At 31.4% G+C, this 25,401-nt stretch overlaps 1 protein-coding gene across 1 annotated transcript in view; it reads right to left on the minus strand.

The window, feature by feature from the left end:
* Window positions 1-25,401, minus strand: part of LOC106469784 (mediator of RNA polymerase II transcription subunit 12-like protein) — a 62,509-nt gene that overhangs the window by 18,888 nt on the left and 18,220 nt on the right. The window contains exons 10-24 of the mRNA XM_022398342.1: window positions 24,642-24,788; window positions 23,884-23,983; window positions 21,166-21,443; window positions 20,695-20,821; window positions 19,919-20,286; window positions 19,302-19,410; window positions 13,525-14,129; window positions 12,687-12,850; window positions 11,233-11,344; window positions 7,918-8,048; window positions 4,537-4,647; window positions 1,910-2,051; window positions 1,634-1,760; window positions 1,014-1,292; window positions 52-172 (exon numbers count right to left, since the gene is read on the minus strand). Of these exons, the coding sequence (XP_022254050.1) occupies window positions 52-172; window positions 1,014-1,292; window positions 1,634-1,760; window positions 1,910-2,051; window positions 4,537-4,647; window positions 7,918-8,048; window positions 11,233-11,344; window positions 12,687-12,850; window positions 13,525-14,129; window positions 19,302-19,410; window positions 19,919-20,286; window positions 20,695-20,821; window positions 21,166-21,443; window positions 23,884-23,983; window positions 24,642-24,788 (2,921 nt within the window). The remainder of the gene's footprint in view (window positions 1-51; window positions 173-1,013; window positions 1,293-1,633; window positions 1,761-1,909; window positions 2,052-4,536; window positions 4,648-7,917; window positions 8,049-11,232; window positions 11,345-12,686; window positions 12,851-13,524; window positions 14,130-19,301; window positions 19,411-19,918; window positions 20,287-20,694; window positions 20,822-21,165; window positions 21,444-23,883; window positions 23,984-24,641; window positions 24,789-25,401) is intronic.

Raw genomic sequence — 25,401 nt, forward strand, 5'->3', positions numbered from 1 at the left:
ATACCACACAATAATTCAACAGGAATATCTCCTGGATGAGCAAACACTTACGGCAATGGATCAAAGTCTGAGTCATCCATGTTTCCCAAAATGTCTGTAATAGACAGTTCTCTCTTGCTCTGTCCATGATCATTCTTCGATCTGGCCTCAGCACTGTGACCAGTAGCATCACCTTCAGAGATACTACAATACTTAAGTATATTATCACATAAAACATGAAACATTTTTAGTATAATCAAATTCACCAGTTAATTACTAATTATTCTTTAAGAAAAATATTGTTTGTTTGTTTGTATTGAATTTCGCGCAAAGCTACACGAGGGCTATCTGCGCTAGCCGTCCCTAATTTAGCAGTGTAAGACTAGAGGGAAGGCAGCTAGTCAACACCACCCACCGCCAACTCTTGGGCTACTCTTTTAGCAACGAATAGTGGGATTGACCGTCACATTATAACGCCCCCCACGGCTGAAAGGGCGAGCATGTTTGGTGGGACGAGGATGCGAACCCGCGACCCGCAGATTGCGAGTCGAGCGTCCTAACCACCTTAGAAAAATATTACATATAACCTTAATTTACAGTTCAATCACACTTGCTCAAACAAAAAAAAAGGTATTTAAGCAGCTGAAAAGTTTTCTCTTCTTGACTTTTGATATATTATATTTTCTATATTTTGTAACTGTTGTAAATACTTATGTAGCATTGGAACACATGAAAAATGCAACTAAAAAAAGTTAATGAAACTCTTTCAATCAAAAAAAGTATTTCTTTGCACAATGTATTACCACAGCAAGACCATTATTCTCATAAATATAACAAAAATCTGGTTCTTGTCTCAAATGCACTTCACAATGGATTATAAAGAATTAACCTTAATATCTAATCTCTGATATTCCAGAAAGCTCTATTTTCTCAATGTAGTCTATAATTTATCTAATTACTATATAATAATAATGTAAACTTATAGCATAATAAAACTACAACTTCACCATGGTATTGATCACAAATTCACAAACCTAACACAAGAATAGCCTTCAATACAGCCAGTACAGGTTCTGCTTGCATGCTGTTCCTGGCTGCACAAAGAAGATGGCGGTCACATGGAAGTTTAATAAGAAACAGTGGGCGAGGGGCAGGTGCTCCTGATAGAGTTGGGCCTGGTGAGGTGCCTGAGTGGTACATCCAGCCAACACCACCAGATCCTGGTTGAGGCAAGTCCACTGTCCGAAACAAACGAAGAAGAAGATGACAAGCAAGACGTGCTCCAGATTCAGCATCCTGGTCACCATTTCCAGCTAAAGTAAAAAAAAACCATAATATGTTTTATTTTCTTGTAGATTTATCAGTATTAGTTACCTTTAGCCCATCTGAAGTAGATCCAAATTCTCTTCTCTTATTAAGAAATTTGTAAAAAAAAAAAATCAGTGTTTGCATTTCAGAAAAAGAGATGCATTATTAAACATAGTGTGGTCTTCTTGTAAATACATTAGTATATTATTTCTAGATGAAATACAGACATTTGAGTATATCTATTTTCTTGAATAATAGCTGGAATAACATCAAAAACATTTACCATCCAGGCTTATCACACAAAACAGACTAAAATGTACAAGAGTACTACAAACTATTTAACTACCTGGAGATGCAGACAATAAGGAAGGAAGAGCAACATGGACAACAAAATCCTGAAGAGAAAAACATCGTCGAGCCACCAGAATTGAAGTAAAAACTGCCAAGTTATCATGAATAGACAGATCTCCAACCTAGAGTTAGAAATGCAAAACATAAAATTATATATATGTTTTTCCCCTATTACATTGTTCCACAAACAATTAATAAGAAAATGTTGAATATTTTTTAAAAGTCTTAAAGCAAAAACTGAACATTAAAATTAACAAAAAAAAAATCTTACATCAACTTGTGTCAGAACATCAATAAATCCACATCCATGATTGGAAGAACAACACAACGCCTTCAGTACACCAAGCCACTCAGCACTCAGGGAACTACAGCTGGCTGTCAATTCAGCACATAAAATAGAAACCTCGTTCAACCTGTAGGAGTTTAAAAGAACTAATCACTTCCAAGATAATGTAACCAATCAAAATACCTGTCACATAGGTGAAATAACTAGTACAGAAAAAAAAGCTAAAAATACCATGATATACTAATAATCATGCATTCAATATCTATATTAAAAACTGGGCTAATAATAGCAAGTATATACAAGATAATAAGTTACAGATAAAGACTGCAATATGCACATCTGTTTGAACAATATATGATTACAATTTAAGATAGAACAAACAATAAATAAATATAAAGAATTATGATAATAAATGTAATAAAATAATCTGACTTCATAACTATTATCATTAAAGTTCTTATGTAAATAAGACAGAAATAACTGCTAGCTTGACTCCATGCTTACTAGTGAGGTTATATCAGTAAAGGACATAGCCATGCGACTGTCAGCTTGAGTCTATACCTACAATACCTATGTCGTTACATTGGTAAAACTTTTAGAAATACAATGGTAGCATCGATTTTATACCTTTCGTTCACAATATTCTCCAAGAGAACCAAAAACATTGGAATAATGTAAAAACATATCTTTTTAAATACCTGATATCTTTATGCATTTTTTTATGTTACATAAATATTTAATGAATTAAATGATGTTACATAAGCAATAACTTTACAAAACAAGAAAAATATTTTCATTATTTCAATTACGGTGTTTATATACATATTTTACATTCATACTTTTTAATTAGTTTCTTCATTACGTGAATATAAGTGCAATATTGAAAAGAATTAGACATATATATTTTTTATTAGAAGCTTTAGCTGAATGAAATATTTTTATAACTTAACCTTTTAAATGCACCAATCACTGTATAGTAACCACATAAAGTGGTTCAAATTTTCCACTATAAATGCATATCAAGCACATAAAATTAATAGACAAAGCCTAATCTGCACAGAGAACAATTTCGGCTGCCAATTCATATCCAAAATTGGTATTATTTACAGTTGAAAATTGTTTAATTTTTATGATAAAACAGACCCAAAAATGGCATCAAATCACTCCAGTGTTTTCACACTTGGAGAGACAATTGAACTTATGCAAGCTGACAATGATTCTGGCTCTGAACCTGGATTATCCAATGATTTTGAGCATGATATGATCAAAAAGAAGTAAGTGCCTAAAGGATTAATTTTTTTATAAACAATTGTATAATAATTAGAATGACTAATATGGCATCTGCAATAAAGTGTTGAATTGTGTATCACCACAATTTGTAATATCATAAAAGGATAAAAATGAAGGGTTGTATTGTACTGATAAAATTACTAACAAAGCAGGGAAATCATGAAAAACAGGATACGAATCATTATGTTTTCAAGGTATGATAGTTTCTCAAAGATATAAACCCGTACTTTGGGATGTCGAGAAAATTTTTTAAACAATTGATAAATGCATTATTTAAAGGCATGGAGTGGAAATGAAAGTGGGAACATTTTTACATTTTTCTTTGTAAATGACACTTAACAAATATTACATAATGACAAAATATCAGTTATGAAATATCTTTTTAATTTAGTTTCAATTGTTATTTTTACTTAAAATTTTTAAAATTGATATGCATGTGTGTACACAACACCTGAAAGGTGTTCTCTGATCCAGGTAAGACTATTAACTTATCAACATTTTGTACTTTACAAGAACTATAATGAAATAGTATCATAACTAATAACAAACTTCACAGGTGGCCATTTATTTTTGGCTTTACAACATTTTAAGTCTAGAATAACTTGAAACAGGATATCCTGGATACAAAAATTACAATGTATTTCATTCCACTGATACCAGTATAAAAAAAAGCCTAATTAAATTTTGTGAAAAATTTATACTACTGAAAATTATAGGAATTGTAATGTTTTAAAAATATTAGTATCATCAAGGACTAAAATCCATCACCTGATCTTACTTAATACACTTTTATGATGTTTTGAAAATGACCATCAATAATCCATTAAAAACTAATACCAGAATCATTGAATGAAAGTAAAAAAAAAATAATCATTATGAATGCATACATGTTACTGTTTTGCACTTATAAAAAATGTATATTTCTGTTATAAAAAAGTTAAAAATTAGAAATATAACAGCTTGTCAGGCTTCTCAGCTACACAACCTAACAAAATATAATTTTAATGGAACACTATGCTGCTTTTAAACCTAGAATTTCAGTTAGTTTAAAAATTAAAGAATGTAACAGATGTCCTAAAATCCAAGTAATATCACTTGTGAAAGTAATTTTGCACAAAAGAAAAACTAGATTTACCCTTTTTTATCATACACAATGTAAGTGGTTTAATAGATAAGTAAAGTGCTGTATACACTTTATCTTTCAAAAAAGTTACTTCAACAAAATTGGTAAGGAATATATAACAGGTAGCCCAATCTCAAATTTAGCCCTCCTGAAATGGTTAGATAAATAAAAACTAAAGAAACTTGGCTTAACATCATACCTATCAGCATCTCTGGCTATAGAGATAGCATGGACAGCATTACAGACAAAACTATACCGGTTAGGTGGATTCTCGTTCAGCTGCTTTACTTGAAGAGGATCCACTTTCATTCTAATAATATAGATAGTGACATGAAACTTTAAGCTTTACCACCTGAGAATGGTTTTCGCTTAAAAAACAAATATAATGAATAAAGATTAAAAGTAAAACTAGTAACAGAGCTACATAATTTGCTATTAAACAACACATTATGCAAATCAGGTGTCCGATGATCAGTCATGCTCTCTAAAATGGAAGATAAATCGTCAATTAGCCTAGGCAATATATAAGTGTCTGACACAGCCTTTTCACATTTGTCATTCTGAAAGAAATCAGAGTTTAAAATGCTCCAACTGTTCATGAATCAGGATTTTTTTCAAGTAGAGAACACTGGATGAATAGGAACTACCAATTATAGCAGACTGTTGCAAACCAGCTACAAGTGTTTCAAAGTATCATCAGCAGAATGTGGAACTAATAATACAGTTGTTTGAAAACTGAACAAACAAAAACAGGTGATCACTGTCTGGTGATTCTACCTCACCACAATCATAGGGTACCCACTTCAAGAGTGAATCAGGTATTTGAAGCTACAAAAAGATGATGTGTTAGTACATATATAGTTAGAAACAGACTACAAAAAGTCATGATGTACGAGACACACGCGCGGTGAGGCATTCCATTTGTAGCAAAGTTCACCTGCTTTGATATCAAAACATATGGAGACTTTTCATTTTACAAATGTGTTACTTTAGCTTCACTCTGCAACCAGATAACAGACGTATGGTAATTTTGAGAAAATCTAGAACCAACTCCTACCTGCATATAGTATGTTTATAGTACTGGTGGAAGTGTGATGTGGATTAGAAAAAGTATCAGTACATATATATACTTTGTGCAACAAAACAGTACCACTACTGCTAAACTTTACAGAGATACATCCAACAGCCCTCTGTACTGCTATGTGCTGGTGAAATTGGCCTACTTCAGCTTAATGGATAATAATACCAGCCTTCACCACTAAAGTGGTTGACGAATTCCTTGAAAAAAGAACAGATTTACCAAACAGAGTAGCCTACATGTATGAGAAGTTCTTGGGAGATGCATCATATCTCATCAAGTGACTCTAGACACTAAATATGTGATAAATTACTGTCATTACTCATAACTCAAAGATCTTATTTTTTGTATTTAGCATTCTATAAAACAGGATATTTGCAATTTTTAATATTTTAGCTATGACAGGACAAAATCATTGTAATAAAATAAGTTATTTTTTTAAACTCAGGTGTCTAATGATATATCATATGAACTAGAATTGATTTGTCATTAAGCCTATACTTAAGAATTAATATTTGATAAAGGTGGCTTAACATCTTTATTGTTCATGGTATTTCAATGGAATATAATCAGTAAAAGCAGTGAGGGCAGCCTTATACCAGTGTTGCATGCTTAATATCAGAGACATAACATGATTTCGGGGTATTCTCAGCCATTCCTAAAAATGCTGTTTCAAGGGGAGTCAGTACACAGTTTTACTTTCTTTAAAATAAGAGTATGTTTTGCAAATACTCATGTAACCCTTGTTTTAAAAATGAGACTCAAAATAAGAAAAAGCCTTTCACTAATATAGTACAGTTTTACTTGTAATTACTGTTTTAGTAAACAAAAAAAAAATGTAGTGCCTAGCAAAATCTCAGAAATAAAAATGCCAGACACAAGTACTTGCTTTGAAGATTAAAAAAACTGTAGCTACTTATTTACCATGTTCTTATGCCTGGTATCACTTAACAATATTTTTAATCTTTAATAACATCAGAAAACAATGTATTAAAAAAAAACAATGATAAATAGATGTCAAAGCTCCATTTTCTAATATTGGGTATAAAGCTTATTTCCAGTGACATTAAACATTTAACAAATTATAAATCATGTGTTGCTACATCTTTCTAGCTAAAAGCATTCAAACTATGAAATATGTAAAAATACATTTGATTATCTGAACTCTGCCATCATTTCATAAATTATGGTTGCACACTAAAGGAGTTTTTAGCACCAATCAAAGCACAGGCTCTCCTTCCTTCTATTATGGAGTCATGTCCCAGCATATCTTTCAGTAAGCAGTCCATGCAGTGTGGCACCATTAATAATTTCAAACCACCAATCGCAAGGAGGTAACTGGGCAGCAGCAGCAGCAGCAACCTGCTGCTATTTTTTGTTTATATGTTACTTCATTAATTATTAATCAATTTGTATATATAGGTGTTAAAAGATTTCTTTTTTTTTCCACCAGAGGTGAAATTGAAAAGAGAATCTATGAATAGAGGCCTAAGACATTCATTGATTGGCCATAGCCTCTGCTGTGGACTGCTGTTTCGCCTATTCAAAGCTCAACAATTCAACGGAATGTTATAACTTTATTCACAAACCTAAATTGATTTAGATTACTATATGGTGAAGTAAAATGGACTCAAAACCCCCACAGATATTAAGTTATTTATTTTTACATAACAATTATAATTATATAAAGTATTTTTTCACCAAGTTTCTATGTAAATAAGGAGACTGTGCTTTCAATATAGGAGATCAAGTATGCTAACTGCTGTTTGACACCATAACAACAAGGCAAACAAACAAGCTCAGTCTAGCTTTACAGCTAGATATATAACTACACAAACTAAGCAAGTCAATCCAACATAACTGTTGTATTCTAAATATAACCCAAAATTCATTTGAACATTTATAAGAAATTAGGAAGAATATTAATATTTTAAACTACAGTCACTGAGAAAAAAAAAGTTATCTTTTTAATTTAATAAAAGATATTTTAATATTACATAATTTTTTATAACAGCAGAGTTAAGTATTTTACTTAATGGTAACCAAGCCTGACACTGTTGCTCCAGTTTGGCACCATTCCAGAAATTCATGTTTTAAAAGTTAACAAACATCTCCACAACAATATATTAACAGGGCAAACAGACATGAGCATAATATAGTATTAACAAATTCAAACTAAAAGTGCACAATCTACAAAAAAATTAATCTAAGTTTACTGCTATATTCTCAAAATAAATCAAAATTAATTAGAATACTCATAAAAAAGTAAGAATAATATTAACTGGGTCCTAAGTAAAAAACAAAGTTTTAAAATTGTTTTAACCCTCTTTTCAAATGGATAGAATTTTTCAACATCTCAACTAATATTTAAGTAAATACACTTTTGATGAAACTTAACAGCTTTTAGTTTATTTTAGGATCAATTTTTTTAAAAAATGGTTCTTTATAGGCATATTTTGATGAAAAAACATTATTTAAAACATACTGCGTGCTTCCACATACCTTGGATTGTTAATATACTCTATCATATAAGTAGTGTTCCACAAAAGATTGAGAGCTGATGGTTTATGAGAGCTATACAGAGACTGTTTAACTTTGGGATACATGTTGCTGAACAGGTCTGGTACTTTAGACTATAGAAAAAAGAAAGTTACATTTTTTCATCTCCAATTTAAAAGCATTGCACAAAATCTGCAATCCAACTATTTCTATCAGAAATATTTGTGGTTTCATTTTCCACACTATCTACCATATGATGTAGGTTGCAGAGTGCTTCCAATTAAAAACCAATATTATCAATGAATTTTGTTTTTTTAAATACTTTGTAATAACAAATTAACAAAAACTAACTAAAAACAAATAAATGATATCATATTGAGAATTAATTGCACTTTAAAAACATTGATTACGGTATTTTGCTGCCCTTGGAATTAATTCCTCTATTGTCAGTCATGCTAAATCTGGTGGCCAGGATTATGCACTACATTTTTCTTTGTAAAAACTCCTACAAGGGACAGCAAGATCATATTATGACAGTCTTTCCAAAAAATCTCCATTGTGCAAGAATGTTTAAGTAAGCCAAATGCACAAAAAGCCCATGGATGCAGAATGATGCGACTTTACAGATATGTTGGAAAAGAGGAGGATAGTGCAATCATCAGTTTCATTCTACTTGGTGTGTAGGCATGTTACCATGGCCTTGACCTATGACTTAACACCTTATCTTGATGTAACCGTACTTTCATGGTATTCTGGCCATACAGTGTAGGAAGATCATCTTGCATGATTTGTGTCAATAAACTTTCTTGCTCTCTGTGTTCTACATGGTCTTTAAATGGCCCACTTAAGAGAAACCTGTGGCAAACATAAAGTAATGAAAAAACGTTCTTTACATTTCCTTTACCATATTCGAATGTCATTGTCACCTCTTGATCTGTAGCAAGTTGCTCGTTTGTCATCACAGACATTCAAGTACAACCAGGTTTATGGAATGTTGCAATAAACTTCCAAATATCAAGTGCAAAGCTTTTTCAAAATAGTTTTCAATAGTTTATATTTCTTCCCCTAACATATTTGAGAAATAGCTGGTGCACTTGTGGCTTATGTTTCTTTATAAGGGCAAAACTAGAGGATAAACTCATGCTTTGTGTAATGTATGTACTAATTATTTGACTATCAAAACACTGTCTACGGGAATAAAAAAAAGAATATAGATGGGATAAAATCCTCCACCCCCTGCATACAAAGAGTGTACTGACATATACACGAGCCACACATGCAGCATAATTAAGTGGAATACTATATACATGAGAAGGGTATATGTTTTAAGTAGTTATATCCTTTAAATAATGCTATTGTTGTATTATGTAGTTGGACATGAATGAAACAAAAACCTACTAAGCAGAATATGGAGTTGTATTTAGATTTAAAGTAAAGTGTAAAAACATGGAATGCCTATAAACGAAATATCTCTCTAGACAACATTTTTTGTATAAACATCTTGTCTTTGTGGATAATTGCCACCTTTGACCAAGATGTTGAGGTTTTTTTCTTGATCAAACATTTGTTAAAGCAATGTTATAAGATAGAGAATTTTAAAATTATGTTATCAGGAAATGTAAAAATCAACTGTCTTCATAAGTTGCTATTTCACTTATTTTTCTTATTCCTTTCATAATGGTATCAACTCTTTTTTACTCTCCCTTAAAGTATCAACAAAGTGTCAGGTCTACTTCCACCAATAATGAAAATGGTGTAATATTTTATTCCCCTAGCAGATAAACTTGTTCTTCACGTACGAAGCATATCTAAACTTTAGGCCTAAATGTCTATTTTTTGGCACCTGTATCAAGATAGTTGGAAACATATAATAGTTATAATACAATAATTTTTTTAATTTATGGCATCAAGAAATGTAAAAACCAACTGTAGTCTTTTTTTTTTATATTTCTTGTGTGTGTATATATGCATCTAAATTATATTTGCATATCACCTGAAACCTGTAATTTATTTTCTTTCATGCAATTGAAAATGAATGAAATTGTGGCAGTGACTATTAAGGCGGATTGTCATAGATAATACAGCATGTAAACTCGTGGTTCCTGTAAGAAGCATATTTAAACGTTAGGCTTAATTGTAAATTTTTAGGCAGCTGTTGGAATTTGTATTGAGATATAATGGTATTAATGTTATTTATAAGACAAAGAAATGTAAAGAATTAACTTAATGTGTTTCCTCGTGTATTTATGTTATTGAAATAACTGTCTTGAAAGTTAATTTTATAAATCTCAAAGTTTTGCACTCGTACAGAACAATGCATGTTAAATGTTGTTCACTCTTGCACTCGTATAAATGTGAAAGTATCCCTGTATGATTAGTCAATAAGAATATTGGTTGTCTATGTGAGCTAGCACATACACACACATACTGACTGACATACATTGTTCTTTTGATTACACAGGTATGTTTGAATTGTCTTGTACATTGTTAATTGGTCCATGTACAGCTTGTTGACATTTGCTCTACCTATGTGTGTGGTGGTGAGAGGGTTGCCATGTTGAATGATCAGCTATATAGATGCTAACCATACTGCCTGTGGTAACACAGCTTCACCTGTAGCAACACACCATTATATTAACATATGAAAATCATTCTTATAAAGTATGATTACCCCACCTTTTTTTTTATATAAGTGTTTGTTTTTCTCCTAGAACTTAAAAATTTTAATCACTTGACTTTAACTTAAAATAAAAACATTTTCAAAAGTTAAGAGAACATGAAATTACTTGAAGTTAAAAAAGGTGACAAGTGCAAATTCTTTGAGTGCATTACATAATACTGTAAAATAATTTCAAGTCTAAACAGCATTTTTGTGGTATGTTTAGTAGTAACATTTAAAAATAAAATTAAAGTGATGTTTCTACTGTGATTTACAGTTATTCTTTATGGTTTTGACAAAAACAAAAAACTTTGCTTTCTGTAAACCTTCTGAAGTATTTATTCTCAGAAGTAGTTTAAATTATTTAAAATAAACAAGAAGAAAAGCTTTTAGTCATAACAGACATAAGGTATCTTATTTTAATTCCTTTGTTAACTTAAGAAATTTCTACTTTGTTGTTGTGCTTTTACAATAAGATTAGAAGCTTTAAATAACAAATAAAATTTACTTACTAGCTTTTTTTTTAGAGAATCCAGGAAAATCTAGAATGTTATATGTACATCAATTTTATTCCACAGCCTCAAAAAATAACATAGTTTTATCTATATAGTGACAGCCTAAAAGCTTTGATATAAATTACTCCAATAAAAAAGTTTTACCTTTAAATAGCTGCTACAAGAGGTATACATGTCATAGAGATAGCACAATATACATCGTTCTGCTGATGTACAGTCTGTTGGGCTATTTAGTTGCTTTATGATTCTGCATAATCTATAAAAAGAAATTCAACTGAAAATGATTAGCTAATATTGAAAATATAAAACAATTGGTCACTAATATAATGCTACTATAAGTTAGTACCATTATAATGTAGAATAAAACAGCTTAAAGTGTGTAAAACTTTTTTTTTTAATTAAAAATGTTGTTTTGATTAAGTGTGGCATCTTGAGGTACAAACATTGTAACAGACACCAAATAATAACATAAGTAGGATAAAACCTTATCACTCATGCACGGGGTTGTGAACTTTATCTTTGAAATAACAATAAATTAACATCACAGGAGTGTTGAATCTTTGAATTAAACTTCTTACCCAAGAAGAAGATTGCTCAAAAAATCTAAATGCGACCCCCTTTTGCAAAAAACACACATAAAAGCAGAATATAACTTTTTCTGATTTTGCATTCATTTAATAGTGAACACAACCACTACAATGCATTGGCAGCTCAGCTTTGTTAATAATGGCATATACCACATCCACATATAATCTCTCGCTGCATCTTTATTTATGCATTTTATGGTTTCTAATAAGTTACCATTAGGATTTTACAGTGCAGCATGTTGAATATTCAGGCACAAGCTCATAAAAAAATTATGACTTACATCAATGTTGTCATGAACTAAAATTATGTTTAACACATACATACATATTTAAAACAGTTAAAAGTGTTTTGTAACTTTTATGTTACATAATCTTTCTAGAAGCAGTATTCAAACATTATTGGGCTCTTACTGTAGACAAAAGCAATATAATAATATTGTTGCATTCATTTAGATGCATTTGTTACCATATGTGTGTGTGTGTGACTGATGGTTTGAGGTTAAAAGGGTATGCATATTTGTGTATATATATTTTTGTTTGAGGTTTAGAGGTATAAATTTTTGTGTGTACGTGCTAGACTTTTGCATTTCAGAATTTTTATGGTGGGATCCTCTTCAGTACTGTAAGCCAATACTACACTTTTTTACTGTCCAAACTCCCTGTCACAGAACTAACTAGATAATTATCTTTAAGTATTCAAATTAAAAAACATTTAAAAGAAACATCTGTAACAAAACCTAAAGCAAATAACACATTAGCTACACAATGCCATTGCTAAAAAGTTGAATTTTTTTGTGACTTCAAAGAATTAAGAATTACTTTTACTGCAATTACTTTATAGCACACTTTATGCAAAAACTTAAAATAAAAACCATTTAATTTGATAAATGCTTGTCTATTGTACGCACGTAGTATTTTAATTCTTTTACAGTACTGTATAAAAATGTATTTATACTTCATAAAAATTAAATTCCAAGACATAATTAATAATAAAAAAAAAACTTGTATTACCCTTCAAAAGCAGAAATGGTCTGTTCCTGTGATACAAGTAACCAACAATGATAACGATATAAAATTCCAACAATGTACAGACTCATGGATGTAGCATACGTTCCTGCTAATAAAGAACCCTTTTGAACAAGTTGGGTTTCCACATCAGCTAGCTCTTTCAATAACTGAAAACACATAATAAACTAGTCAATATATTTTCATATCCAATTTATTCCTCTCTTATTTTTATTGGGATTGGATTTAATGGAATAAATATATATGAATGACTGTAAGGATTAGTAGACAAATTAGAGATCAATAAGTAATCTACATACCAACTCTTACTTCTGTAAGTTTTTTGTATTGTATTAGTAAATCCAAATTAAAAAAGTGCTTTACATTTAAATACTTCAATACAATATGAATATTTTTAAGGGTACTTTCCTTAGCTATTTTGATATAAGAAGATATGGCATTTATAAGTTAATATTCTATGATTATAGACACAATAATTTAAATTACATATTACAATTTCATCACATTTTCAAACCACAATATATGGTGAAATAAAGTTGGTAAAAAGAATTGGAGATCACAAACTTGCTCATGCTCTACAGTTGATATTACTCAAACTTTAGAAATTGTAGTGATATTTTCATAACTTTTACACTAAAGCTATAAAAATATATTACTAACACCTTTGAATTGGAAAAGGCTTGCTTCAAAATAAATTCATTCTAACTTTATTTTACAATTCAAATAACTAAAACTTCAAAAATACAGTTCAAAGTAGAGCTGAACAATTTTTAGTGTTTTTTAAAAATCACAATTTATTCAAATTTCAGAACAAAAGACTCACCTGTAGACAGAATTCAATAAGCCCATGGATACTAAGAGCAATTTCCATCAGGTCGAAAAGGAAAGACACATACTCTACAAGAGGAAGATAGTTTGAGTTACCATTAGCAAATCCATTTAACATCTCAACCACTGAAGATGCACAGGACTGTGTCACTACGTGTTGGTCAAAATATGAGAGTGATTGAAAACGAGCAGTTACAGCTTCAAAATTGAATCCTTCTTTGGTATGTTTCTTAACCTTGCCTCCATCTGCCATGTCCATGCAAGACTTCTTGCTAAACAGCTTCATTATTTCTTTTGACACTTTCTTCAGTGCATGGCGGGCTTCATCACGGGCCTTTCCCACCCCGTATAAGAGGATATGTCTTTGATTACAGTCATGTGATGATGCTTCATCCTGTGGTAGAGGAAAGTGGGTCGTGTAAAGCAAGTGACGGAAGTTCTCTGGTCGAGATGGCATGGAAGTAGTGCCATTCCCCGCGGCACTGTCACTACTGACACCAGGAGCCGTTGCAGTTGGAGGGTGCCCAAGAGGGGTGGAAGCAGTGAGTGGAGTAGCATCGTCTCCCCTGTCTGACCCCACTGAATCTGGAAGTAGAAGATCTAGTAGTCCCAGGGACATAAGTTTAGTAGAACAGTCAGAGGAAGCATAGAAGTTAAAACCTATCCCCGAGACATGCCAGTGAAAACTTAAAAACATTAACAGAAGTCAGGGAAAGTCTCATGCAAAAGGATGGATCAGATGTCATGCACAAGTATAGACAGAGAACTTAATTTATATTATTGAGAACAAACATGAAAAACAATTACCATTTTTCACAAGTGAAAAGGTACTAACAGGCTAACATACTGTATCATGGTAAAACTGACTTTATGTGTATTTTATATAATGTTTTAACCCTCTAAACAGTCTTACACTATGGCCATTCACCATACTTTGTTAAACATGCTTTACATAATTATTGCAGCATTTTATCTTTTTAGATGAAAAAAAAAACAATTTCAATCTTCCTTAGCTTCAGCAGGAAATTGGTACTTTCTATAACAAAAACCATTAATATAAAATTATTCTATCAGGCAAGAAGCACACAATATTTAGCAACATTCTTACTAGCTTATGAACATCAGATATCTTACATTGATAAACTATAACAGATATTATACAGCACTATTTTCACATCTGATATAGAAATATACTGTATCCTACCAAAAGGTCTAATGACAGCTAAACACACACACAAACTCTGCTAACATAAATACACTGTATCCTACCAGATGTATGACAGCTAACACACGTACAAACTCTGCTAACTTAAACGCCTTGTATCCTACCAGTTGTATGACAGCTACCACACACATGACCTCTGCTAATTTAAACGCCTTGTATCGTACCAGTTGTATGACAGCTACCCCCACACACAAACTCTGCTGACTTACATACCTTGTATCCTACCAGTTGTATGATAACTACCACACACATGAGCTTTTCTAAATTAAACACCTTGTATCCTACGAGTTGTATGACAGCTACCACACACACGAGCTCTTCTAAATTAAACACCTTGTATCCTACCAGTTGTATGACAGCTACCACACACATGAGCTCTTCTAATTTAAACACCTTGTATCCTACCAGTTGTATGACAGCTACCCCCACACACAAACTCTGCTGACTTACATACCTTGTATCCTACCAGTTGTATGACAGCTACCACACACGAGCTCTGCTAATTTAAACGCCTTGTATCCTACCAGTTGTATGACAGCTACCACACACACGAGCTCTTCTAAATTAAACACCTTGTATCCTACCAGTTGTATGACAGCTACCACACACACGAGCTCTTCTAAATTAAACACCTTGTATCCTACCAAGATATGTAATGACAACTATAAAGTAGCAACTCTGCTAAATTAAACACCTTGTATCCTACCAGTTGTATGACACCTTATACACACACACGAACTCTTCTAAATTAAACACCTTGTATCCTACCAAGATATGTAATGAAAACTATAAAGTAGCAACTCTGCTAAATTAAACACCTTGTATCCTACCAGGAGATATGATGATAGCTACAAATTAGCAACTCCGCTAAATTAAACACCTTGTATCCTACCAGGAGATATGATGATAGCTACAAATTAGCAACTCCGCTAAATTAAACACCTTGTATCCTACCAGGAGATATGATGATAGCTACAAATTAGCAACTCCGCTAAGTTAAACAACATGTATCCTCTCAAAAGATCTAATAAGAGCTACTATGCAACAGACTAGCAAGCTGTAGAAATGTTTAAAGGACAACCAGGACATGTTTTAACAACTAGCAGTAAACTCCTTAAGAACAAGAAGATGTTATGACAGTGACCTTACAGGCAGGGTTTGCAGTCAGTACCAGTATTGGGTCGTTAGTATCAGAACTAGTATATAATGTATCATATGTTGAAAATAATATCTGTTATCACATGTCTCATCTTCAGAATTTTTACCAAATGCCTCCTCTGGTATTTCAGCTTTGCTTTTCACAGGATTATAAATGTTTGATGTGGTAATTTTGAGTTCATACTTCAGTCGATAAGCGAATCCCACTGTGAAAATTGGCAATAGCATGAAATAAAGGAAACTGGTGACTCCCATGCTCTGGAAGAGAACGTGAATGTGCCTACGTGACTGACTGCACATTAGGTAGGTGCATGCATGATTAACCCTTAGCATGCGGACAAGTGAAACTGCACGTCATAACGTTTTAGTGAGTTACATTCAAAATTTAATTAAACTACTTAATTATCATGGTATACGAACAAACTTGACATCAAACCATAGATAAAAAATCAAATTTTTATATTATATAAGTTTTAGGTTCTTAATTATATAAGGAAATATTTAAAAACAACCTCAAATTCCCCTAGTGTGAGAATTTAAATATTTGTTCTTGAGCCGTATCCTCTTTTGGACTTGTTTTGTTCACCCCCTAGAAAACTAAGAAACGTAACATAAAAATATTTTCTATAATTTTGGCATCCATATTCTGAAGCTATATTTGTATATGCTTCAATCTTATGGGGCTAAAGAGCAATCAATAAAAATTCAGAAACCACTTTCCACGCCTACCTCTGACATGATGTACTTTACCATTTGCCAATAGATTTTTTTGAGGTTAACTCCGATTAAATTTATAACCAATAGAAAGCCTAGATTTCAACTGATTCATTGCCATAGTTATCATACCATGTTGACTTACAGATAATTGACAATTTGGTCTGATGTGGAAAAAATTTCCCACGAGAACACACTGGGAGAAATAGTTGAATTTCTAACCGCTCAAGTCACATGATTACAGATGCTCAAGTACCGTCCCAGCAACCTGGTACTGCTGGTACTATTGCAAACTCTGCTTGCAGATGTGCTAACTTTCAAACAACAAACTTCTTATATACTACTGCAAGATGTGAAAAGAGATACCATACAGGAGCATTATCTCAATGTACTATATACCAGATGATATTACCATTACAGAACAGCAGTCTGGGCCAATAAGAAATGTTAGCACTTTCTACAGTAACGAGACATTATACAACAAGCACCATGAAGCAGCCCCTACATCAGAAAATTATGATAGCACAGCTTAAAATTCTACGTACAGTTTACTGGAAGTATAAGAAATTAAAGTGTTTGACATAAATAAATATATTAAACCTTAAAATAAAAAGTATTTCTAGAAACAATAAATCCTTTACTTTAAAACATCACATGCACATATATATATTTTTTCTAAAAACTATATGCCTTGTTTTACTTATCCCTTCATTCCTGGGTGGAACTGCTCTAAATTATTATTTTTATATATAGTTGCTTAATCCTAATCAAGGAGTCTTAGTCTTTACAAATATTTATTCTTATTCAAAGTTTCACCAAGTAACTTACGTATGAAACATACAGATTTTAATTTAACAGAAAAGAAAAGTTTATTCTGCAGAACTTTATATAGGTGTTTGATACTTCAAACTGTACTGCAATGCTTGAAATATGACAGTCATAGTAGCATTATCTTGCCAATTAGAATCCTCAAAATATACTAAAACAGACTGTTGACTCTAATCTTAACTCATCAGATGGTGTTTGGTAGAATTAATTTTCATTGCTATGCATACCTTAGCACTTTTGCTGCTATCTAGCAACATTAACCACCAATCTGAGAATATGAATACAGTTATTTTAAGTTAATAAGCTTAATATGACATTTTTTTATTTCTAAATAACTGGCCTAAATTGCAAATTAAACTTTATGTCATCTTAAAAAACTCCTAAATGTTTCCACACTGTAATGTTTTTTGTTTTTAGTCAAAGATATAGTTTTTTCATAATAAACCAATTCCACTTGGTTTGTTGCATGATATCTAACAGTGGATGTTATTCTAACTTATTTTCAACATTACATTATAAAAAAACATTACATCTGTTTAAAAACATTTTTTCAATACATCAACGGTTACATCAAGCTATTTTTCAGGACGAGGTGTCTTCTCATAAACCTAGTTCCTGATTTTTTTTATTTTAGGAGCAAAATATAGTATAAACAGTGATTTGAAAAAACTATAACAGAATAACCATATTGCAGCAAGGATTCATATAAAAACAGTTCCTGATTTTTTTTTCTATTTTATGAGCAAAATATGGTGTAAGCAGCGATTTGAAAAGCAAAAAAAAATTACCATATTACAACAAAACTTCACATAAAAACAGTTCCCAATTTTTTTTTTAAATGAAAATATGTTCTAAAAAATCTGCTTCTGATAGTTGCACACAGCTACACAAGGGCTATCTGCATCCTCATTTTGAATTAAAAGACTAGAGGGAAGGCAACTAGTCAACAGCACTCACTGTAGAGTTTGTACTACTCTTACTGAATAGTGGATTTGACCATCATTCTTATAACAGCACAAGAACTACTGACCCTCAGATTCACAGTCCAGCAATCTAATTACTGGGCCAGTCCAAGCCCATTTAAGTGTTACTATTAAAACATATTAAAAAATTATTGCATTGGAGAAAGACTTTACATAAAGGCAGTTCCTGACTTTTTTTTTTCCATTTTAATAGGGAAATATGTTGAAATAGTAACTTAAGACTATGACAGAATTAATGTATTGCCACAAGGCTTATTTTTCATAATTTTCAATGATAAAATCTGTTTTAAAACTATCAAAAACTTTATAACTCTAGATAACTACTGGATATATTGTGACCAAATCTCTGTCGACAACAAAACCATGCACTAAAAAGTTCTATCCAAATAATATATGAAAGCTTCTTAGATTTTCAAAAGGTTATTCATAAGTTTGTTAAAGCCAGATAAAGAAGTTGTAAAAGTAAGCAAAAAGAATAAGTACTTGTAAACAAGTGTCACATAAAAAAAGTATATATCTGTTTCTAACAGTCACATTGGCCATAGACAAAGAGAAATGATTAAAAAACATTAAAGGAATGATATTCTACCAAACATTTCAAAAAAAAAAAGCTGTTGTCTGAGTATCATTAAAATCTTTCAAATTCAATGACAAATATGAGCCTGATGATAAAATGATTGTAATACTTTTTTTTTTAAATTAGCAGGACAATATCTTTTAAAACAAGCAATTACGTGTAAACTTAAGCCTATAGTCATGTTTACTAAACAATATTTTGTGATGGCCAAAAAACTGACAGAGAACAGATATACTGAGCCAAACAGTTATCAAATCAACAATCACTACAGAAATAATTGCAGTTACCTGGCTGGTCACTCATGTTCTGCTGACCTTCTTTGATGTTCTGAAGAATCTGGTCAAGATCTGCATCTATGTGAGCATCATCAAGGTCTGTGGGGGCATCCCATGACCCCTGTCAACAAGAAATGTTAATAAAAACAACTCACACAATAAAACATCAAGAGTAGTTCTAGGTTACTTTAGATGTTTCAAATTTTCAACATTTATTTATGTTGAAGAATACATTGATGGGAAATACAAGAAAATACAGACTACACAGGCTCACACAACTTTAAATGAAGCAGGTAGTTACATTTCTTAAGCATTCAAGCTTTATTCCCCCTTTACAGTTTGCATAAACAGTATCCTTAACATCTAAATGTGGTTTAAACTGAAAGAAATACATACTTAAATGATAATGACGTGCGCTTTAATTATAATAATAATGTAATGTAATGAATGTTTTTTTACACAACTCTTAGTTTCAAGCACTCAAATAATATAAAAATGTTTATCTAAAAGACAAACTAGATCTTTGCTGATGAGCTTTAAATACAATCTAATATCAATTATCAAAACAACCTTGTATTTTATGTTGGCTAACTTAGATAATTTTTTTCATCAACACTGTGTTCCTATACCTCATGCCTGTTTGTATTAGGCCTATTGCTCACGGGATCAAACATGGGTAAGGGGTCTTGCTGTCGGGTAGAGTCACTTCCTACAAACCCAAGCCCTCCTGTGCTGCCAGGACCAGGTGAAAAACCCCTAGATGGAGTTGCCATGAAACCTGTAAGAGGAGGCTCCAATGCTGTTACGTTTCTTCCTGCTCCGGGCACCAAAACTCCCAACAATCCTGGTTGCATTCCAGGAGGCTCAGCAAAACTTCCTCGTGATATAAGAGTACACATGTATGCATCATGGGAAAAAACATCATATCGAATAAGTTCAGCAAACAGTAAAACCAAATTAGAAAAACCAATCTTGCTTTCTTGTGACATCTTTTCATCTGAAACAACATACAAAAAAAAGGTTTAGGTCATTTGTATTTTACTTTGAAAGTAATGTGTGTAAAAGAAGATTGCAAATGAAAAATAATGTAAGAAAGCAAAAGCTTTAATCTCAACAAAACAACTAAACAAAATAATATACTCAATCAATTAATGTGTTTTTTATGAAATTTTATTATCTAACTAATCAAAATTTGAAGTATATATATATATATATACATAATTACAAGGGATGCAAAACTTTTACTTTTTTTTACAACAATTCAAATATACTACTTAATTTTTGTCATGTGGAATTATCATGACTGTTCTTATAACACTATCATCAGTACAGACCACAAGAACAACAAGGCAAACCATGGACTAAAACAGCAGCATTGCTACACATATTTGAAAGTAACTCTTACCTATTACAGGAGCTTGAGTATCAAGAAAATCCACTAACAAATTTTGATAGAGTGGCAAACCAACAGGAACCATCCCACCAGAGTCTTGGGAGTCTTTTTCATCCATCATCTCTAAGTCTCCAAATTTCTGAAACCAACAAGGATATGTATGAATTTCAGACCAATCATATGTATATTTATAATATTAGAATTTTCTGTGTGTGTGTGTGTGTGTGTGTGTGTGTGTGTGTATATGTATGTAAAACTCTGTAATCAGATCTTACTATGAAAGTGAGGCTCAATAAATTATGCTGTGTACCACACATAAGAGCACAATTTCACTAAAAAACAATCCTGTATTTAAATGCAAGCCAATCAAATTCTCAACATAATAAATTTATTATACAGAAATTAACTAAAATCCTATAATGGATAAAAGAATCAGTGAATATAGACAAATTAACTAATACAAATCTAAATGTTTATATATACCTCAGTTGTGAAATCAGTTTGTCGCTTCTCTAATAATTTTGCTACCACCACTGCTCGATGCTCTCCTGTACGATTGGTGGTAACAGCCCACTCACACAGTAGTTTGATTACAGGTTCATCCTGTAAAAGAACTTCTCCAATAGTAGTACGTTCCTTACTAAAGCTCTGAGGAAACACCTTGCTATATAAAGTGTCCAAAGAGTTTCCAGATTCTACTTTATCAAAACTATGTCTATCCAAGGCATCCAGAGCATTCAAGACTCTTGTGATGGTAGTACCTGTAAAGGTGATATATATACATTAATATATTTTAACCATATAGCTAAAAACTGGTTAAACATATTATAATGGGGTTTTGTAGTACTTAACACTAGGAATTCTCCTTAAGTTGAATAAAGCATTGAGTCATATAACGTGATGTAGAACTGTATCTAACAGACCATACAAACCTAGAAGCAACCGACTTAGTTTTAACACTTTTCTCACAATAATCTTAATAATGATAATATGGAAGTTGTTATACACTTCACTTAGTGAGAGAATAGGGAGCAAACATAAGCTGACAATGAAAAATAAACTGCTTCACATACCTGTCTAGTAGTGACCAAAAGATAGCATTAAATAGTCTGTTTGGACTTACACTTCTATACGCAATTAGATTTTACATTGAACTAAAAGAAATATACTGTCAAAAGCATAAAAGATCACAAAAGCAGCTGAGTCATAATTATAGAAACTTAACAAACTGAATCTTTTTCTAAAACTAGACCTCCTTTTGTGAAAAAACAATGAAATATAACAAGTAAAACTAAAACTGAAGAGTCAAATGAACTTAACCCTTTCCATACCAGAAAAAATATAATTTGATTGAGTTTTTCTATCATTTTTATGGTGTGAATTTCCAAGATATGTTGAGAGACATTGTTCTGAAAAACATTAAAAATACATTCTTGCTTCTAGGAATTTAAAATTTTATTATCATTGATGAGAATGATCTATTTTATGTAACCAGTGAATTCCAACTTGCTTGATATTTATCAATATATTTTATCAGTTGCAGTAATCACACTTCCAGCTATAAATCATAAAAAAAATTATTAACAACTGTCGTCAAGCTAGGTACCATGATTTTTTGCTAACAATGTTTTTGTGTCTGATAAATATAGTTTCTTTTCAATACATAATTATAACCATTTCTTTTACTTGTTTTGATATGATAAATTTAACAATAAATGAATATGAGTCATCAGAATATTTTGCCATCACATACTGTACTCAATAAACCTAGCTAAGCTTACAAGAGGAAATTTCTGTAACTTTCAAACAGAAATAATGTAAAAAAAAAAATTTTTTTCAGGAACAAAATCATGTAAAAACTATAAAAATTTCCAGATTTATGTATAAATGTTGCTTCCAATAAAATCCTATGTTCACCCCTACAGGAGATCTGCTTAGTCAGTATTTTAAGAAATCCCTTTATTTACTCTATACTGATGTAGCTAGCTCATAATGTACTCTATCCAATCATATTTAAACATTACCTATTTTCAAAGCTGAGTATCTTTAGTAATTGTTCAGAGCACATGTTGTGTCATCATAAAATGGTAGCAATGAAAGACTATAGTAATAAAATCACTAACAGAGAAGGAAAATCATATGAGAAGCAAGAACTGAATCATAACTTCAAAGGCTTTTAATTTCCAGGTAAATACAAACCTATACTTTGGGATGGAAAGAAAAAATTCTAAATATCAATAAATGTATTATTTTAGAGAAAGATTCCTCAAAGCTGCATGGAGATGAAAATTGGAACACTTTCTTTTTCCCTGTTAATTACACAAGTAGATGTTACAAAATGTAAATTCTAAAGTAATTTTGAGTTAAACTTTTTTAAAATAGAGACAGAATTATTCTTTTACTTAATATTTGAAATATGGTATGCAGGTGTAGCACTTAACATTTGAAAGTTTGCACATTTATTGTGATAGGAGGGTTAAATAACATCAGGTAGTTTTATGAGATATGCATGTTGTTGTAAAATATGTCATAATGTTAGACAGGTACAAGTGTTAATTCCAGTGTAAGTAAATAAACAAGACAGAAACATATGTATACAAATATAAAAAAGTAATTAAGCAAGAAAGAGGCAGAAGCAGAGAAAAGATCTCATTCACAAATAAAGAGAAAAAAAATCTTTCAGTTAAGTTTAATGTCACAAGAATGCTAATAAATTTCTTTTATCTATCTGCTTTAAATTTAAATCCATTTTCAATATCAAAAATCAGCAGATCATTAATAGAATAACCCTACTGATCAAAATATGGAGCAAATGGAAGCCCTTTTTCATTATCAATATAAAATTTATTTTTGTTGAAACGATCTGCAAAGCTTGGCTAGGTTTATTCACCATAATGATAGTTATATTTTTGAGCTTGGAAAAAAATCAAGATGAAGAAAAATGGATCTGTTTTTCAAGAAGCCCGAGACTTTCTTGAATTTGAATGATAGGGAATTACAAGAAGTATGTTATATTGTGTAGTGTTGGAATGTTAGAACATGCATTTTCCTGAGTGTTGCTTAGGTTTTTTTTCTTTTTCAGAAAGTTTATGCAAAGATGCTATAAAGACTTATTCTCTGTAAAAATATTAGTAATAAAAAACCATTTGCAATTAAACATTAATTCCAGATCAATTAATTTTTCAAGTGAATTGATTATACCTGCAGCAGTTTGATGCCATCTGTCGTGCGACCATCTAGCTTCAGCAGCCTGACTTCTCTTTCGGATTTGCTGTTCTGCCTGTCGAAGTTCCTGTCTTATCTTAAAAGGATTATTAGAAATGTTTTAAAATTAAAGATTTTTATTTTAAGACTTCAAGATCATAATCTTTACACCGAAGTTCAAGAAATCTAAGTATGAAACTGATTGAATGTTGCCTTCAATTGGTCAAGTTAGATACAGTTTTTTATTAATAAAAAAATGTATAGTCCATAAAACCATACCTCAAAACCCAAGTAAATTAAAATGTGGTAAACATAAAGTATATTAAATATAGAGATTTGTTAACTTATAATCACATGTACACTAGATATACTTCCGCAGGGTCCCAGAAAGTGTTCTGTTTCAAGAATAAATAAAACCAAAATTAAGAGTAACAAATATTTTTATTTCTTGCTTTTGAAGTTCACATGTTGTGCTGTGTTGTAACCTACAGAGGGTGTAATTCTTCTCATGATTCATGGCATGCTCATGTTTTACTGACATCATATAGTACAAATTGCAACGTTAAGCATCCCTTACGTGACTCCATTTTAGTGTCTACTGACTGACTGACAGACAACACACTACTGTACAATGGTGTGAGTGTTTAAAATAAATGACCCCTCAGTTGGCCTTCGGCCCCCTTTTGGGGAAGTTATATCTGTCTTTCAAATAAAGCCTAGAATTTTAAAAATAAAATGTTCAATCCTGCTTATACCTGTGGGTTGTAAGGCCTTGGAGGCATTGGAAGACTAGATGGACTACAAGGCAGCAAGTCCAGTGGAGATCCATTCAAGATAGAGTGAGACTTTCCTTCCCCAATATTGTTCCATACTAAGGCACTAGGACAATCCAGAGTGATAATCTACAAAATATACAAAAGCAACATGACTTTCACACCAAAATATTTATATATATAATTATCAATACAATATGCTTTAGGTACTGATGTAATGTTTTAACTTGCAAAACAAATAACAGAAGCAGCAAAAAAAAATAAAAAATAAGACATTATACAATAAAAACTACCTGCTCAAGAACATTATCATATAATAACTTCATAATTTTAACATACTGAATCCAAATAATTTTGAAAAAATATTTCTATATTTATTAAATTAATATTATGTTTTATGTTAAAGATGCCTGGTAAACTTAGCATTTTTGGAATGTAGCTTTTCCTTCCAAATTTGATTAAGTAATTGCAATTTTCAAGCGGAAAGTGGTGCAAAGGATTCAAAATGCAAGTAGACAAAGTCTGAAAAATGGTGTTTCTGCACTAATATACAAAATTAATAATTACATGTTTTCTCTACAAAAAAAAAAAAAAGAGCCAATATCATAATTTTTATATGAGAAGTTACCAAGTAAAAATATTTAGGGTTAGTGCAGAGATGAAAGTGTCCCTTTCCTAAAAATCCTGAAAATAATCGAAGCCAAGAAAGGGGGGGGGGGGCGACCCAAAATCCTGCATTTTG

The sequence above is a fragment of the Limulus polyphemus genome, unplaced genomic scaffold, assembly GCF_000517525.1.
Source record: "Limulus polyphemus unplaced genomic scaffold, Limulus_polyphemus-2.1.2 Scaffold3656, whole genome shotgun sequence".
Taxonomy (NCBI): domain Eukaryota; kingdom Metazoa; phylum Arthropoda; class Merostomata; order Xiphosura; family Limulidae; genus Limulus; species Limulus polyphemus.